The sequence below is a fragment of the Euleptes europaea genome, chromosome 2 (assembly GCF_029931775.1).
Source record: "Euleptes europaea isolate rEulEur1 chromosome 2, rEulEur1.hap1, whole genome shotgun sequence".
In the NCBI taxonomy this organism is placed as follows: Eukaryota; Metazoa; Chordata; class Lepidosauria; order Squamata; family Sphaerodactylidae; genus Euleptes; species Euleptes europaea.
In genome coordinates, this window is record NC_079313.1 from 47,336,449 (window position 1) to 47,355,026 (window position 18,578).

At 42.0% G+C, this 18,578-nt stretch overlaps 1 protein-coding gene across 1 annotated transcript in view; it reads right to left on the reverse strand.

Annotated features, from left to right (window-relative positions):
* PLPPR5 (phospholipid phosphatase related 5) overlaps positions 1 to 18,578 on the reverse strand; it is a 92,607-nt gene that overhangs the window by 26,147 nt on the left and 47,882 nt on the right. Inside the window, exon 3 of the mRNA XM_056844977.1 lies at positions 15,774 to 16,024. Coding sequence (XP_056700955.1) covers positions 15,774 to 16,024 — 251 coding nt within the window. The remainder of the gene's footprint in view (positions 1 to 15,773; positions 16,025 to 18,578) is intronic.

Sequence of the window (18,578 nt, forward strand, 5' to 3'; positions counted from 1 at the left end):
AGCTGTTTGCCAAAACTGGATTTTAGAAGCACCATGATAAGAGCACATAGAGTATGTTCACCTTTACACCTAGGTTTAATGCTACCACAATCTATTCTAACATACTTCGACAGTCCCACATTAGACTATTACTTATGTTGGCTAGATTGAATGCGATTCTGTCAGGGGAGATATTGGGTCTATTAAATAAGGTGCCGTATTCTGAGTGTGTAAATATGGTTTGGTCAAATAGACACCCTTCAAGAATCGCTATTCAGCTGTGGCCTGCTTAATGTGGCAAGAGATAGATGGATAAAACCTTTCATTGGGGACTTTAGGTGTGAATTTGATAATTTGAAGTTCCTTTTAGCAGGGGTGGATTTTAATATTATTTTGGCAGTTGCCAAGTTTTCCAAGATTACCAAGATTAAGTTGCCAAGATTAAGATTAAAATTTGTTAATTTTGGATTAACAAATTTTAAAAACAAATCTTAGTGCGTCACTGTTCAGAGTCGAATTGGCTGTATGAGCAGTCTCATTCAAGTAAAGTATAGTGCCATGTATGGTATTGGGTTTATGGAGCCTCTAGTGGGTTGACACACAAGGAGAGTCAGCTTGGTGGACTGCAAGTTAGCTGCCTTAGCTTGAGCTCAGTCTTAACAGTTAGAAGATGTAGTCCAGATATTACTTGGAAAACCATGTAACTACACCCCAATGGTCTTGCTGCTAGATAAAAGCTGTTTTGTGGGAGGTGCTCTGGAATGTGTGTGTTCTTAATGCTTCCTTTGCTCACTACAACATTGTGTGCTTAATTATTCCTTTTCCACTGCAACTCCCCATCCCCAACTTCACCTCCCCTCAAGAATTTCCAGTAGGGTTGTGCATATCGATATACCCGGACCAAAAATAAACCCGAAATTAGCCATTTTGGCAATATTTAGGTTTTGGGTAGACTGAATACCCAAACCTGGGAATATGCCCAAAGCCAAATTGACGATTCCCAAAAATGCAGAATGGATATTCGCCTTTGTTCAGATGCACGGCTCTGTGCTTTCTTCCATTTTTTAAATAGTTGGGACCCTTTTGAGGTAGGAGTTGTGTAATCGGAGCCAACTTGGTCTGACCAACCATCACCTTTCAGTGGGTTAATCCGGATCAAACATAAGAGTTAGTTAAAAGACAGGCTCACCCAGTCCCGTCCAGAGGTATATATCCTCCAACTAAAAAGAACCGGCTTTAACAGCTACTCACACCACCAGGCTTCCGAAGGAGACTTCCTCACCTGCTCAGATGAGCAGTCTCCTTCAGAATAGCCCCCATGGTCGAGACTCTGGCTGGCTAAGTTATCACCCACCCCCTAAAAAAAACCTGCTCTCAAAATGAAGGTGGCCCTGAGTAGAGGCTTCGTTTCCCCACACCATGACCATCTCTTGAAATAAGATTTTTGATTACTATAATAAAGGACTGTTCACAGGACGCCATTTGCCGCCAAAAGAAGTGTTTTCTGTGCCTTGTTTTTCTTGCATTTAAGCCATTTTCCTAAGCCTTGGAATGTAAGTCTTTTTCCTCAGCATGGACATCATGCTATGCACTCCAAATACAAAGGGAGCCCCAGACTTTGAGGCGCCAGCCTGCCAATCAGCTCTTTCTGCCAGTTTTCAGCAATGATGAACTTCTGAACCTGAAAACCAAAGGACAGCTTTTACAGGAGGAATGAAGAATGAACAAATGAACTGGGAGGAACCTTGACTGTAAAGCTGAGCATCTTCCATCTTATTTGTTGACTGCACTGCATGGTAAGGAGACCAGTGGGCAAATCCAGAAATATTGCTCTTCTTCTTCCGGTTACAATCCCAGTGGCAGAGTATTATTCAAACAGTCACAACATCAGACTTCGTAGTCGACTTCCGGTGCTGACGCTGGGCTGATTGCCACGTCCTCCCAGGGGCTCCTGGGGAGAATCCAAGTTTGTGTGTAATTTGGGGTGTTTTACCGCACCCCAATCCAGCCCTTGCAAGTGGGCTGAGAAGCAGGAATTCCCTGCAGCCATATATGCGGTTTGATCTCCTGAATACTCCGAGGAAGCTTTATTAAGTCCCCCGGAGTTTCAGACGTTTGATCCCGTGGGCACGAAGGGATTGAAATCGCCAGCGCGCAACTTCGGCTTTAGAATCTACCCTCCAGCACCTTATAAACATCATAAGGACTACATCAAGATTAAAACCTCACCTCCAGACGCCCAAGTGAGTAGATAAGAATCCTTCGCTTTTCACTGGCGTTATCGAATAACAGGGGGTTGAAGAAAACATTCCTGGTAACCGTCTCCCTCCCTTAATTGAACTGGATGATTTTGCTGCATGAGATCCATCAGACAAAGCAGCAGGAGCCTTATCAAACTGATCAACTTAAACTAAAACAACGAGCTTGAATGATTGACGTAAGATCTGCCAATCCGACGCATTCTTAAAGGAAGGGGAGGGAGAAACCTTTGAGAATTTGCTTGGGGTAAAAAAGGTCCTCCAGCCACGTTTTACAACAAAGAGGATTTCTTGACCGGAAGACTCTGTGCTTCATTCAATATCCCTCTCTATTGTTCTACAAGCAAATCAACAGGAAGAAGGTCGTAGGACCGGAAATTCGTCTTACTCGTGTTACACCAAAACCATTCCTGAAGGCAACAACCATAGAGAAGAGACGATAGAAGGTCCGCGATGAGGCAACTCCTGGAATACTTCCTGGTTCTGCCGATCTAGAGCGTCTGGTAAAACTCGTTGGTATTTTCAACTTTAAAAAGTTATTTTAAGCTTAAATACTCACTTCTTCAACCCGAAAAAGATATTAAGCTGGTCAATGAAATATTCTCTATCAACTACATGTAATGGACTCCTGCTAGATGACCATCAATTTTTTAACTAAGTTACATATGTAAATGTCTGGAACCTCTCCCTGATCTGGCTAAATTCATAGCCCTGCCTTATGAAATTAAAGGAAACTTTACAGAATTTAACCATGGAAAAAAAGTACAGGACATGCTTGCTAAACATTCTGAGGCGACAATTAAACAAGTAAAACAGATATCAACACAGATGGCTCAACTGATTTCAATGATGATGACTCTTGACCAATCATCACAGGTATGTAATCAGAAGTTGGATCTGGTTACAGAAGACATAAAAGTCATGAAAATTCAAATGATGGCCACAAATACAGACATACAAGTAATGGATTCTTCTGTCCAAAAAGTCATGGAAGAATACTAGGATACAAAGAAGAAGACAGAAGTCCAAGAAGGTAACCAGCTGGTGACAAAAAGATCAGACATACAAGAAATGGACTTTTCATCTAAAAAAGTCATGGAAGGACGTGTGGATATAAGGAAGAAGAGAGCAGGTCAAGGAACACAGATTGAAGCCATGATGGAAATGAAGCCCAGAAAGAATTATTTTTGGACACGCACCCTGTCTGAGGAAATGAGAGAGCATAAAGAAATCCTGTTCCCATACCTGACTGACTTATTTCAGTTGCAGAAGGAACTACTAGACCATGGTTAAAGGACTGATTTAAATATGATTGCTGGATTGGAAGGCTTTGACAGCGTGGATGGGTGGCATGGCTATTAATGATGTAGTGGAATTAAGATTTAGACATCATTTTGGGATTATGTAAACAAGTCCTCCTTATATAGACTATCAATTGATATAAAAGTATACTGGAATATGTGATTATTACTTTAAGGAAAATGTTGTAATGTACTAAGGATATTGGTTTTTTCTCTTTTTTTTTAATAAGGGGTGGACTTGTGATATGGATTTGGGATATGATTTACACTGAAATAAGATCGATTAAACAGGAAATATCCCTAAAATATTGGAGAAGATGTTGTTTAATATGATTAAATTTATATTATACTGGCTGCAATCTTATGCAGCCAAATGGAAAGGGACAAAGGTTTCAGAATAAAGGGATTAAATCATTTAAATGCTAGAACTGGTGGAGTTGGAGAAACTAGGGAAAAGGGGAGAATTGAAGGAATCATTGTGATAATGTATAAGATCTGGGAAAAAGGGAAGGTTACTTTTTACTCTGATCCAGAATGTAAAATTTTATATAACATGAAACTTTAGAATGAGATTAATACTAGGATCAGAATATGTTAACGAAGGATAATAACACTTCATTAAGAGGTAGATGGAGGTGACGGGGAAGTCGGTTTATTTTTTATGTTTAATGGTAATCAAGACAACAATTAATGTAATTGTGATTGTGATATTATTTTTACATTGTTGTTAAAATTATGAAGAATTTATAGTTTTAAAAAACCAATAAAAATTTATAAAAAAAAAACATCAGACTTCGTAGTCATAGAGTAAACAATTCAATAGTTCTGTTTCGAATACTTTTCTACAAATATACATTGTTAATTAGAAATTTATCTGCATAGCTTACGGAATTGTACAAAGAGTGGGTAGCTGTGATGCAGAACACTAACAGAATGTGTGTCGGAGAGAATACATAGGCATGTTGCTAAACCATTCTTACCCTTGAAAGCTCCATTAAAAAATAGTAAGGGTGTGGGTCTCCTGGTTCAAGAAAAAAAATAAAGAAAAATTCCTCACTAAGGATCATCTAAAGGACAATGGGATATCTCTGTTATATTGTTTCCACTAAAAATAGCTGCTAGTTCAGAGAGACCATAAAGCTCCAACTCACCTTTGGGGGCCACTAATTCTATACCAACTATGCACCTTTGATTGCCATTCTCATGAAATCTCCATCTGGGTATGGGTTTTGTCTAAACAAGTGTCTTTCAAACTTCCTGTCCTTGGGGAACTCCTTCTAAATCAATTTGCATGCTGAGGAACCCCTGTAAATTGCAAATTAGAAATTATCCATTTTTCACAAGGTGGTGTTTAGGCTTATTGGACCTGTTTCCCCATATAGAATGTGTGTCCTAGAATGTATGCACAATTCTCCCACAACTCCACATTGCAGAAGGTCAGTCATGGCAAACAAGCAACCTTTGAGATAAACTTGTTTATCGTTACAGGTGTTTTAATCCCAGAACAACAAATAAATTTCTGAAGAACTCCAGGGTTCCAAGGAAATGGTATGAAAACCACTGGCCTAAATCAAAGCCATGCATCTTAAGGGGCAGTTGCTTATTATTTTTTACACACCCTCTGAGAGCTGATTCACACTTTGCAGTATTATTTTACCATCTATACTGATAAACCACAAGGGGAGGACTTGAGTCTTTGGACATGCAGTAGACAAATACCAGCCTCATAGTCAACACACACACATACACATGCTCATGCCATTATGTCTACTGTGCACTCCTGAGAATTTAGAGAATTCAGAAAATTTAAAGAATTTAAAGAATGTCTCACACTTTAGGTACACAGGCTGCAAAACAGAAAACACAGATCTATTACATAAATTGTAAATCTAAGAGATATATCCTTGGTTGAGGCACACACGAACTTTCAGCCTCGTAGATAACCCATGTGGTAACTCATGAGGACTGCTAGACGTCCTCCTTGGGGTTAACTGCACTGGAGTAAAAATATAGTTTCATAATTGCATGTTGTATTAAAACTGCACTCCTTTCTGCTGCTACTTGATGTAGCTGAAAACAGCAAAGAATTAAGGGGGGAACCCCTAATTAAATAAGACATGTACAGTCCTGTTTCTAAGCAGAACTCATGATGGCATTTCCTCTAAAGGTTTCCTATGGGACCACCTCCCTCTTGTTTGCATTGATATTCAGCCAACAGCCATTCATCACCCAGCTGCATACCGAGTAGTTGGGGAGGAGAGCTGAAAGACTGTGCCATATGGAACTGAGGGGGAGGAGAGTACCATCATCGTACTGGTGGAACTGCCATCGAAACTGCCCTGCAGTGACTTCACACATAAGTAATATGAAGAAGGGGATGCACCAGTCCTTACACAACCAGCCTCAGAGGGCAAAAGATCAATTACTCAACAGTGTTACCCAATTAGGGCCATACCTCCTGCTCTTCTCCAGAATCACAGCTCCCAATAATACTTAATAGCTAGAGAAGCTGCTAGTACGTCAAGGAGCCTCACTGTTTGCCAAGAAGTTTCAACAACAAGCAGAACTCCCACACTTGGAGGAAAATATGAGGCAGTCCTGTCTCATTAGATCTTTTAGTTAAACCACAGAAAGGCATTTGCAAGGTATAAAGCAGATCCTGCTGGCCTCTCCTTGTATATGTCCTCTGCATATGGGATTTAGCAAGCCAGTTAAAAACATAGAGCCTATAGTATAGGCTAACTATTCCCAGTAGATAAATACATATAACACACACACAGTTGATGTATATCCATTGTATGTATACCCATACAATGACCAAATTAGGACCAAACTAGGATCAGACATGGTTTGGCTAGTGTGAATTCATCGGAATGTGGGCAACTATAGATAGTGGGGTTTGAAACTATGGTTTGAAGATGATTTATAAAAGTTATGGTGCCATCCTATGCAGAATACCACATTTCTAAGTCCACTGAAGTCAGTGGTCTTAAAAGGGTGCAATTCTGCTTATGATCAGAGTTAGACTGGTTTTGTGTGATGTACACATATGGACAATCTGGCTTGTTCCCAAGTATCCTCACATGAATACTAGCTAGGATACCAGCTGGGTCTTATGGGAGAAGCAAGTGAAAGAAGGAAGGAAATGAAATCAGCGTTTGATTTCCAGTTGAAAAAAGGAAGAAGTTGGGTTCACAGCGTGGAACTGCATACAAAATGTTACCTTCCACAATCATTATGAAAGAGGGTTGTTTTCCCAACCACAGCCATTTCATGTGAAGTAACATAGCCATATATTTCTATTGGAAGGAGGAAGTGGCTCAAGGGTGAGTGTTATCCAAAGGAATACGGCACTGTTTAACCCCTCAAAATAGTTCTTTGTAATGTGCAGTTCCTCCCAGAGTGTCACAGAAATGTTTAGTAGCAAGTGAATCTCAAGGATCTCGGTAATTTCTACATTTTTCAAACCCACAACTCTAAAAGTAGAGCCTGATCACCTCCACTGATACTGACATATGCCACATGCAAAGAAAAAGAGGAAGAAACCAACATAATACAGTTAGATGTTTAACTTCATCTCAATTCCTTTTTTAAATATTTTGATTTTCTCTTGACAGTGTGTCCCCACCTTGTGGAATGGCCTGCCTGAGGAGGTCATGAAGGCTTCCACTCTCCTGGCTTTCCCCAAACTATGCAAAACTGAATTATTCAAGAGGGCTTTTCTACACAGGCAATAGAGTTGCACTGTACTAAATGTTTCACAAAGATAGCCAGACAAATTATTAGGAACTGTGGTCTATACTACTATGTTTAGCTTGCTGCAACTAGGGTCCTACTATGTAATTTTTGCATCATTTAATGTGTCAAAGTTAATACTTATGCTTTGCTTCAGATTTGTTTTTTGATTTCTGATTGGTTCTATAACTCTAATCTTATTGTATCGTTTATTATATACGCTCTCCTGTTGGTTGTATTGACTCACTCTGTAATCCACCCGGAGTCCAAGTGAAAAAGATGGACAATAAATCACATACATAAATGAATAAATAAAAAAAAATAAACTCTGGGAGAGAAACTGCTTTGGAACACACCGAATGGCTTCAATACGGGACAGGGTCGGGAAGCAGCATTATAAAACTCTCAACACTTCCACCTTTCTGGTAAAAATTGTTGGTTAAAAAAAGCAACTGGTTAACATAACCATAAAATGCTGCTTCCTATAGGCAACAGAACAGCTGTTAGTAGAAGCCTGCACATCCAGCAGGGGAGAGAGTTAAAGTTGCCATAGCAGCAGCCACCCACACCAATGAGCGGCAAAACGAGAGAACTTCGTGTTAATAAAAACAATATGCTGAGATATTTAAAAACTTGAAGAGACCCTGGAGACAATTAGCAGGAACAGTTCTCCATAAAACCTATTATTAGTTGCCCCTTGCAGTCTGGAGAGAAGGGGCACAGTTACACTGGCAGTGTATTTATTTACATCCCGCCTGTCCTCAGAGTGGCTTACCAAAAGCCTGACAAGACTATTGTGTCCTGACAAGAAACAAAAAGTACGGTGAGAAATAGCAAGTCAACTGCAAGAAAACAAGGTTGCTTACCCGTAACTGTTGTTCACTGAGTGGTCCTCTTTGCAGGCACACATGGGAACTGCGCTCACGCAGGCCTGCCGCGGAACGCTTAGAAAGCTTCTTTTTAGCCCAGCAACAAGGATTGCTCCCCCTCCCCTGCGGCAATGGTCCTTCCCGCCCTTTTGGACAGGTGACAGAGGGGTGGAGAGCATCCTTTCCTCAGTTCTCCTTCTGCCGCCACCTTTTCCAGGCCGGGAGCGGCCTCCAGAGGCCCCCTGCAGCCGCGGGGAGGCCGCTCAGCCGCCCCCGCCGCCTTTTCTCGGCTGGGAGCGGCCTCCAGAGGCCCCCTGCAGCTGCAGGGAGGATGCTCCGTCGCCCCCGCCGGGCCCGCACCACTTCCCGCCGCCAGGAGCGGCCTGGGGGGGCCTCCTGCAGCTGCAGGAAGGCCGCCCCCGCCGGATCCGCCGCTTCCCGCTGCCAGGAGCCCAGAAGGTAAGTCTGCGGGGGGGAGGTGTTATAAGCCGACCCTTGGCTTATGCGCGGGTGCCTAATTTTTCCCCATTTTTGGGGAAAAATTACACACCTTGGCTTATACGCGGGTCGGCTTATACACAAGTATATACGGTAAGCAGCAGCGAAAAGCTGTTGACTGTGAGGAAAATGGCTTGACAAGATTAAAAGCAGTTTGATCGGTGGACTGTATTTTGAGGAAAAGGCAAATGCAGCCTACTTCATATTTACATGATCCAAGCCACTCTTCAGCTGTAGATACAGGATCAAGGCACAGTACAAAAATGATTGCTTAGTTTTTTATTTTAAGGGGAAATAATTATACAAGTGTATATATATATACAGTGAGGGGAAAAAGTATTTGATCCCCTGCTGAATTTGCCAGTTTGCCCTCTGACGAAGAAATGACCAGTCTATAATTTTAATGGTAGGTTTATTGCAGATGTGAGAGACAGAACAACAACAGGAAAAAACCCCAGAAACCCAGAAGACAAAAGTCAGAGATTGATGTGCATTATAATGAGTGAAATAAGTATTTGATCCCTTTGCAAAAGATGACTTAGTACTTGGTGGCAAAACCCTTGTTGGCAATTACAGAGGTCAGGCGTTTCTTGTAGGTGGCCACCAGGTTTGCACACATCTCAGGAGGTATTTTGTCCCACTCCTCTTTGCAGATCCTCTCCAAGTCAGTAAGATTTCGAGGCTGATGTGTAGCTACTCGAACCTTCAGCTCCCTCCACAGATTTTCGATGGGATAAAGGTCTGGAGACTGGCTAGACCACTCCAGGACCTTGATGTGTTTCTTCTTGAGCCACTCCTTTGTTGCCTTGGCCGTGTGTTTTGGGTCATTGTCATGCTGGAATACCCATCCTCGACCCATTTTCAATGCCCTGGCTGAGGGAAGGAGGTGCTCACCCATGATTTGACAATACATGGTCCGTCCATCGTCCCTTCGATGCGGTGAACGTGTCCTGTCCCCTTAGCAGAAAAACACCCCCAAAGCATAATATGTCCCCCTCCATGTTTGACGGTGGGAATGGTGTTTTTGGGGTCGTAGGCAGCATTCCTCCTCCTCCAAACACGGCGAGTTGAGTTGATGCCAAAGAGCTCGATTTTGGTCTCATCTGAACACAACATTTTTACCCAGTTCTCCTCTGGGTCATTCAGATGTGCATTGGCAAACTGCAGACGGGCCTGTACATGTGCTATCTTGAGCAAGGGGACCTTGCGGGCTCTGCAAGATCTCAGTCCTTCACGGCGTAGTGTGTTACCAACTGTTTTCATGGTGACAAGTTCCCCCCGTGTAGTTCTGGGCTGCTTCATCACCATTCTCATGATCATTGCAACTCCACGAGATGAGATCTTGCATGGAGCCCCAGACCGAGGGAGGTTGACAATTAGGGTTAGGGTTAGGGTTGTCACCTTCTCACCAAGCTGCTTGGCAATAGTCTTGTAGCCCAGTCCAGCCTTGTGCAGGTCTACAATCTTGTCCCTGACATCCTTGGACAGCTCTTTGGTCTTGGTCATGGTGGCTAGTTTGGAATCTGTTGGACTGATTGCTTCTGTCGACAGCAGAACCCTAACCCTAACCCTAATCTGGCTGGTTGATAGGGGATCAAATACTTATTTCACTCATTATAATGCACATCAATCTCTGACTTTTGTCTTCTGGGTTTCTGGGGTTTTTCCTGTTGTTATTCTGTCTCTCACAGCTACAATAAACCTACCATTAAAATTATGGACTGGTCATTTCTTCGTCAGAGGGCAAACGGGCAAATTCAGCAGGGGATCAAATACTTTTTCCCCTCACTGTGTGTGTGTGTGTGTTATATATATATATATACATATATATATGAACAAGTCAAAGACAGACAGACAGACAGACAGACAGACAGACAAGATGTTTTGCTCTCCTGGGGAAATTCCAGAAAGACCTATCTGACTCTTGGGGGAACTTTCAGGAAATGCATTTTTTCCTCAGTGAAACTGTAAGTAATAACTTTCACCACACCTTGATTAAAAGTTGCCAGGAAGTCGGCAGGTAGCGGGGGCGAGGGGGGGGCGGGGAGGTTAACACAAAGTTGCTTTGGTGATGGAAGAGGGGTGCATGCAGACCATGGCCCACCAGTTGGCCAGTTATACAGTCTCTACTAGACATAAGAAATGTTAGGATCTTATTTCGTCTGCCATGGCTTGTACCTGTGGCGCCTTACTCACATTATATTGCTTCTAAAGTTGAAGAGTGAGAAAAACATTTTGGGGGACAGAGTCTTGGCATATTGGATAGAGATGGGGTCTCTGATTCAGCAGGATGCTGGTGTCTAAGGAAGAGCTGTTTCATGTACACTATCCTATACAGGATCCCACAAAACCCAAGGAGAGACCAGTGATCCAGGCAGCCTCCACATATATTGCCTGCAAACACAGTGAAAGATCTGCAAGGACTGGGTGCACGTGAGAAAGCGCCTGCACCACAAGCAATCAGCACAACACACCTCAGATGAAGACACACCTTCCCACCTGACTTGTAAGCTAGATAGGAATACATATCCTGCTAGATAGGAATACATATCCTGCTCCATTATCTGGGCTGGCTAAGCCTGATTCTTTCTCTAGCATGAAGGGTCGTGCAGCTTTCTCTGAATCAGACCAATAGTAAGTAATCTGAAATGGTTTGGATTCTCTTGGCTGTCATGGGCCATTAGTCATTAGAGGAATGGGCCATTAGTCATTAGAGGAATGGGAAATCCAGGATCAGAGGCAGAATGTCTCTGCTGGTGAAGTGTTGGGAAGCAACTAGCAAATGAGGGCTGTTGTCTCTGGACCCTGCTTGTAGCATCTGAGTAGCTAATGATGGAAACAGGATGCTGAACTAAGTGAGCCACTGGTCTGATCCAGCAAGGCTACTCTGATGTTCTTATATAGCCTTTGCTATGTTTTTAATTGATGTTTAACTTTAACTAAAGTTTAGTGAAACAGGAGATAGTTATTGGTTCTTGTAGGTTATCCGGGCTGTGTAACCGTGGTCTTGGAATTTTCTTTCCTGACGTTTCGCCAGCAACTGTGGCAGGCATCTTCAGAGTAGTAACACTGAAGGACAGTGTCTCTCAGTGTCAAGGGTGTAGGAAGAGTAATATATAGTCAGAAAGGGGTTGGGTTTGAGCTGAGTATTGTCCTGCAGTGTTACTACTCTGAAGATGCCTGCCACAGTTGCTGGCGAAACGTCAGGAAAGAAAATTCCAAGACCACGGTTACACAGCCCGGATAACCTACAAGAACCAATGAACTCTGACCGTGAAAGCCTTCGACAGGAGATAGTTACTTCGACTTTGTAGTTTTCTGCTCTGAGCCTTCAGGGTCGGGCATGTTGGAAGTGAAGGACTCTGCGCTGTCTCTTAGCCTCTGACTTCAGAGAGACAGCGAGACAAATAGGTCAGGCCCTATGTATCCTTTCTTTTCTACTGCTCCGCTGCTGTCCCTTTGTGTAGACTGCTACTCTCAGAGAGACTTAATTCCTTCTGGCTAACACCTTCTCTCTCTCCTTCCCCCCTCCCTCTCCTCCGTCTTGCAACCATTAGAGCAAGACATGCTTCCTGCATCTCCATCTATCCTAGTTTAGCTAGTTAGTTTAGAATGCTATCTCTACTCTACCCTGTCTAGAATGGAGTTCCTTTCAATAAAGGATTTGTATTAGTTTACAAAAATAAAAGGCTCTGTGTGAACGTCGTCTCGTAAACAGCACCCAGATTCCACTGTGTTATCTGCACTCTACATTCTCACAGTGCAAGCTTTAAATTAAAAGATAAAAATAAAACAAAGCTACCATACTAGAATAAGTTTCACATTATATGTAGATAGATAATGCATGCATGTATTGTCATAATTTTGAGAAAATGAATGGAAAGCATGTGGTAATTCAAAATCCAGGAATGCAGATTTGTCTGAAATTTAAGTTACTATTACTTGCCTTTTATCAATTATCTTGTGGGTAATTTAGATGTACAACTTTCAACCTAAAACCTCAATGAAGTATATTCCAGAGTCCAGACATTCTGATCATGCTTTCCTGCCTGTTTGTATGACCTGCTAATGTCAATGTTAGGTCACCTTCCCAAGGCTTTTCTCCCCCACTCATGCAGAAGACTTTTATGGCTGAGATGCCACATATAACCAGGCTAGCAGAAACTAGCCACAGTGACATGAAATCAGTTGTGTTGCCCTCCAGAAGCTATTACTGGGGCAGCCAGAAGGAAAATTCTCTTTGATGGGATAAAACGTGCATTTGCTTATTGTGGGACAAATGCAAGCTGACATCAAACAACTCCCACAGACTTCTCTTTAGGTCTTGCTGTTGACAATTCCAGTCCATCTGAATAACCAATCCACCCACAGACACACAGGCGAAGATAAGTAAATTAAGCATGGTGTGTGTGTGTGTGTGCTGTTACTAATCAAACCTGATTTAAGTCATGCAATCATCCCTTCTCCTCTTAGAAAGAAAAGTAAAAGGAGGCATCAAAGAAATTGATGGAGAAACGTTGCACATCTCCTGAGAAAGGCACAAGAGTTAAATTTTGTGCAATGAGAGAAGTGAAAAATGTAAACAGTTGTTGTCAGAAAAGAGGTCCCTGACACAGTATGCCTACATACATAACTAAAAACAGTAGCAGCTGTTGGCACTCTACAGTTCTTGAAGAGACAACAGAGAAGCTCCCTGGGGTCTAGGGACCTGCAAAGGACAGCTCTAGAGCAGTCTTCAAGGTGCTTCTTCCTCTAAGAGGCATGCCCACACAGTTTATTGAGAAAAGGGATGCACTGCACTTGTGTAGAACCTACCTGGGTGCCTGCACAGGGACCACAAAGAAGGAACTTCCACTGGTAGAAGGTTCTCTGCACTGGAGAAAAGTTCTACTGTCAGCGGAATGAATCGTCAGCAGAATGGATCTGCAGGAATGACCACTGTATATTTTTCATCTTGTAGAATGCAATGGTCAAAGTGACCAAAGTGGAGGACATATGTACAACCATGTCAGGAACATAAGACAGCATTTACCTTGTAGTCTTAGAATTTACTCCAAAGGTTTTGCTACTGTTTTGATACTTAGGGGCAGTATTAAAAAGGTAAAGGTCCCCTATGCAAGCACCGGTCATTCCTGACCCATGGGGTGACGTCACATCCCGACGTTTACTAGCAGACTTTGTTTACGGGGTGGCTTGCCAGTGCCTTCCCCAGTCATCTTCCCTTTACCCCCAGCAAGCTGGGTACTCATTTTACCGACCTCGGAAGGATGGAAGGCTGAGTCAACCTCGTGCCGGCTACCTGAAACCAATTTCCGTTGGGATCGAACTCAGGTCGTGAGCAGAGCTTTTGACTGCAGTACTGCAGCTTACCACTGTGCGCCACAGAGGCAGTATTACATAGGGCTTAAGAGATGTGAGCAGCAAAATCTTTGGTTCATATTTTACCTCAGCCATGAATTCGCAAGATACTATCTCAGTTACTTCTCTATCACAGGGATAGTAATACTGACCTACCTTACAGGACAGCTGTAAGGATTACTGAAGTAATGCAATATGCTCTGAATCCTCAACCAAACACTAAGCATTATTATTTCTATGTGAAGCAAGCGGCTTGTGACTGCTTGAAGATTCTGTCCAATGCTTCCTTTCTGCTGGTGGAAGAATACTTCCATCAGCTAAGGATGAAACTTTAATCAATTTCCCCATCCCATCACAGATTCCCACATTGCACTCTGTGTAGTTCCGGGAAATGAGGGGACAGCAGTTCATGAGGCAGGGTAGGTTGCAGCAAGACAGGATAGGTGGGAAAATTCTATTCTGTGAGTTGAACTCTACTCATGGTTCACTGGAAAACAGTGAGCATGTTGTAATAGGTTTAGAATGGCACTAATGCACACATACCCTTCATCCTAATATCCATACATTCTGTCATGCTGACCAAAATTCTACACATTCTGTTATTAGGCCTGGGGATGCTACAAATGTCTCAGCAAAACTGTTTGGTAGATAAACTTACCTTGTTCAACACCAATGATGTGTTTGGATTGCATTAATTAATTTATTAAATTTATTTAAACCCCGCCTTTCTACCCAGTGGGGACCTAAAGCGGCTTACATCATTCTCCTCTCCTCCATTTTATCTTCGCAACAACCCTGTGAGGTAGGTTAGGCTTAGAGAGTGTGACTGGCCCAAGGTCACCCAGCGAACTTCCATGGCATGAGTGGGGATTCAAACCTGGGTCTTCCAGGTACTAGTTCAACACTCTTAAACACTAAGAGCTCTTTAAGCAACTCGAACAGCTACCAAACAAGTTTGCAGCTGCCTACTGGTCAGAAGCCATCTCACTTCTGATCAGGGGGATCAGCTGGGAGTTGGTTGGTATCCATCCCGCCCCCTCAGCAAGATAGCTACACAGTGAAGTTGCAAAAGGTAAAGGAGGAGAAACTCTTTTCTCCTCCCTCCTCTGGGCCGGGTTGGGCCAGAAGCAATGCAAAAGGGAAAGAGCTTCTTTCTCTTCCCTCACCCTCCTTCCAAGCTGGGTAGAGTCAGAAACAATACTTGTGAACTCAGCATTGCAAACAGGAAAGAAAGAGCTCATTTTCCCCACCCTTCCAAGTTGGGCAGGGACAGAAGCAATACTTTTAATGTCTGCATTGCAAAATACAGGGTAGAAAGGGCTCCTTTCTCTTATCCGCCCTTAAGCTTGGCAGAAAAGATGCAATGCTTTTAATCTATCAGCTGGCAGTCTGATTCTGATAATTGCAAATAGTCTGTTTCTGTGAATAACACAACAATGCTCCAAACAGCCACTGATTAATTGGCTGCCTAATCACCTCTGGTGAATGGGAAGTGAGCCAAATTGGCAGGAATTCAAGCATTCATAATACAGGCCCCTGTGCAAATACGATGGTCCAGTGTGCAGATGTTGGAGGGTGGTCTGCATGAACACACAATACAGGTCTCCTTATCACACCTAGCCTCATATGTACACATAGGGGAAAGGTATTTCATACACAATTGTATCAAATGCAAACCTGTCATATGTTGCATGTCTGTGCTGCCATAACATTTAACTTAATCAGAAAGCTCATTACATAAAACATCCCAAAATTAAGTATTCTGATTTACTTACGGCCAGATATGTCGCTGCATATATGCTCAGAGCTGCATCTTTGGATGGAAATGTTTTTCTGGCTTTCATTATAAGATCTGGATTTCCAGAGCATGCTTCTGCACTGCTGATGAACTGTGTGAACTGCTGGCATCCAAGAGCAGTGTAGTTGGGTTTGCAAAGTGCAAGAAAATGTGGTGCAAGATTCCCAGTTACTACTTGTCCTGCATTTACAAATATATCTGTTGCAAAAAGTCCAAATGTGTAAATACCTAGAGAAAGAAAAAGAATAAGAGGTAAATTTCTGCAATTGGGTGAAATTTCATGTGTAAGGGGAATACAATATCAAAGTAAATACAGCATACCATCTTACATTAGTCAAGTGATTCAAAAACCAAACAAATAGGGACTCTTGGATATTGCTGCGAATTCTGGGTTGGATCCACCGGAAAAGTTCACACAAGATGTTGCTGGAGCTGATCTTTCTCTTCCTTCCACCTCCCCCAAGCAGCCAGCAGTTTATCCTGAAGGATTAGAAGAACTTCTGAAGCAGAATGTGCCACCAGGCAGGGAGGCTCAATGATGAGAGGGAATCAAGTAAAAGACCTCTTTCCCCCTTTTCCATTAGCTGATTGGATCAGCAACAACAGATCTCACTGACTGTGGCAACATGGAGACAGAAGGTGCAAAAGAAAATGTTGAATGATTGTCCCATATGTCTGCTTTCCAGGGATGTATGCGAGTAAGGCAAGTTTATTCCCCCCATATATTACTTACTAAGTTCCTTTACTGCATTTTTAAAGTATGAAAACATCATGTGCCCCTGAATCTCAAAGATATTACCTATTTATTTACTAATTATATGCAATAACTGCTTTTGTAATATCAATATATTGGATGAGGGTATAGAGGATATTCATGAAATATTCAGGTGTTCCACACAGCAAACAGTTTAGTTTATCTGGAGAAGCCTCCTTGAAGAAGGCTACACACAGAATCAGGGAGCACCCAACAGCTGGCTGCCCAGAAAACACTAGGGTAATAAATATTTTACACCTGTGCTGGGAGACTGCTCCTGTTAAAGAGACATTACACCACATCCTCCGTTCACAAAAAAAAATACATATAAAAATAGATAAAAACATACATTATACAAATAATGTAATCATCAAGGTGCATATCACTCTGGTGAAAAGACAAGTCTGCCGTGGGATGTTACATATCTGGGATACCTTTCTTCAGCCTGCAGAACGCATGTCTCACAAGGTTCACTGTTATCCTGATTAATGTCTTCCATATTCCCACTAGACATATTATAAGGCTCACCACATTGCATATCAGGTTCTTTAACAGTAGATGCATCCTGCTCTAAGCCCATAAAATCATTATTTCCAGACACCCTACATTGACACTTTAACATGTGTCTATTGATCCGGTTGAGCAAATTGATAGATGGAATAAGATTATGGAGGTTTATGGACAGCTTTCAGGTTTTAAAATTAATAAAAATAAAACTAAGATATTGGTTAAAAATATGACTCTTTCAAAACAACAAAAATTGACTAAAAAAACATGTGTCTATTGTACGATAAGTACATCCATCTGGAGTCTCTATATGTGTGGGACTGGTCACACTTTTCTGTTACAGCCACAGGAAGCCAACCTTCATTGCACTGTATCCATACTGAATCTCCTTCTTGTAAAGGCTTAAGGGGTTTTGCTATATGATCATAAAAAATATTTTTGCCTATCCTGAACTCTCTGAAGACCTTCTCACACCCCAATGGGTATTTTAGGGTGCAATAAACCAGTTGTTACTGGCAGTTTGCTTCCTAACATTCTGCCCATCCGTATCTGAGCTGATGAATACAGCATTCCAGTAACTGGTTTATTACAATATTCCAGCAATGCCAAATGTGGGTCCTTCTGTGCATCTTCTGCCTTTTTCACAAGCTGTTTTATGGAACAATGGCAGTCACTATATGACCCATACACTTTACAGAGTCAACCTTAAATTGAATCTTTTCCTTATTACATTTGATGTTCTTAGCCCTTGCTGTTTCCATGACTTGATGTAAAATCTGATCATACCCTTCAGAGGTTTTTGTGCTATGATCATATCATCATCATCACCTACCATATACACTCCTTTTATATGCCCAAAAGCTTCCTCATTTTTTTGCTGAAATACTTCACTGGAGGATTTAAGTTTAAATGGTAACCAATGAAAACAATATCTTCCCCATGGCGTACTGAATGTACTCAAATGCAATGAAGCTTCATCCAGTTTCACCTGCCAATACCTATCCTTCTCATCTATAATAGTAAAAAAAAATCATTCCAGCTAATCGACTCAAAACATTGTCCACTGTAGGAATAGTATAATGCTGCCTACAGATTGCCTTATTCAAGTCATGTGGATCAAGATATATGCGTAACTTCCCATTCTTTTTTTCTGTAATAACCAAACTGTTCACCCAATCCGTAGGCCCCACAACGTTAGATATCACTCCTGCACTTTCCCTTTGACATAAAGTCTCCTTTAGCCTATCCAGTAGTACAAAAGTTACCTTCCTACAACCACGAATAACTGGGGGAACTGATAAATCAACATGTATATGCTAAGAACCTTCAAATTCCCCAAGACCTTCAAAAACATCAGAATACATTGCAGACAAAAGTTCAGCTGAACATATAATATCAACTCAACGAACCAAATCCATGATGTACCTGTTACGTAAAACAATAGTCTAGCTTCTCCCTTGGAAGTACAATCTTCAAGGACAATAGTTCCCAAAGGCTTTATTCATGTTCCACCATAAGCTA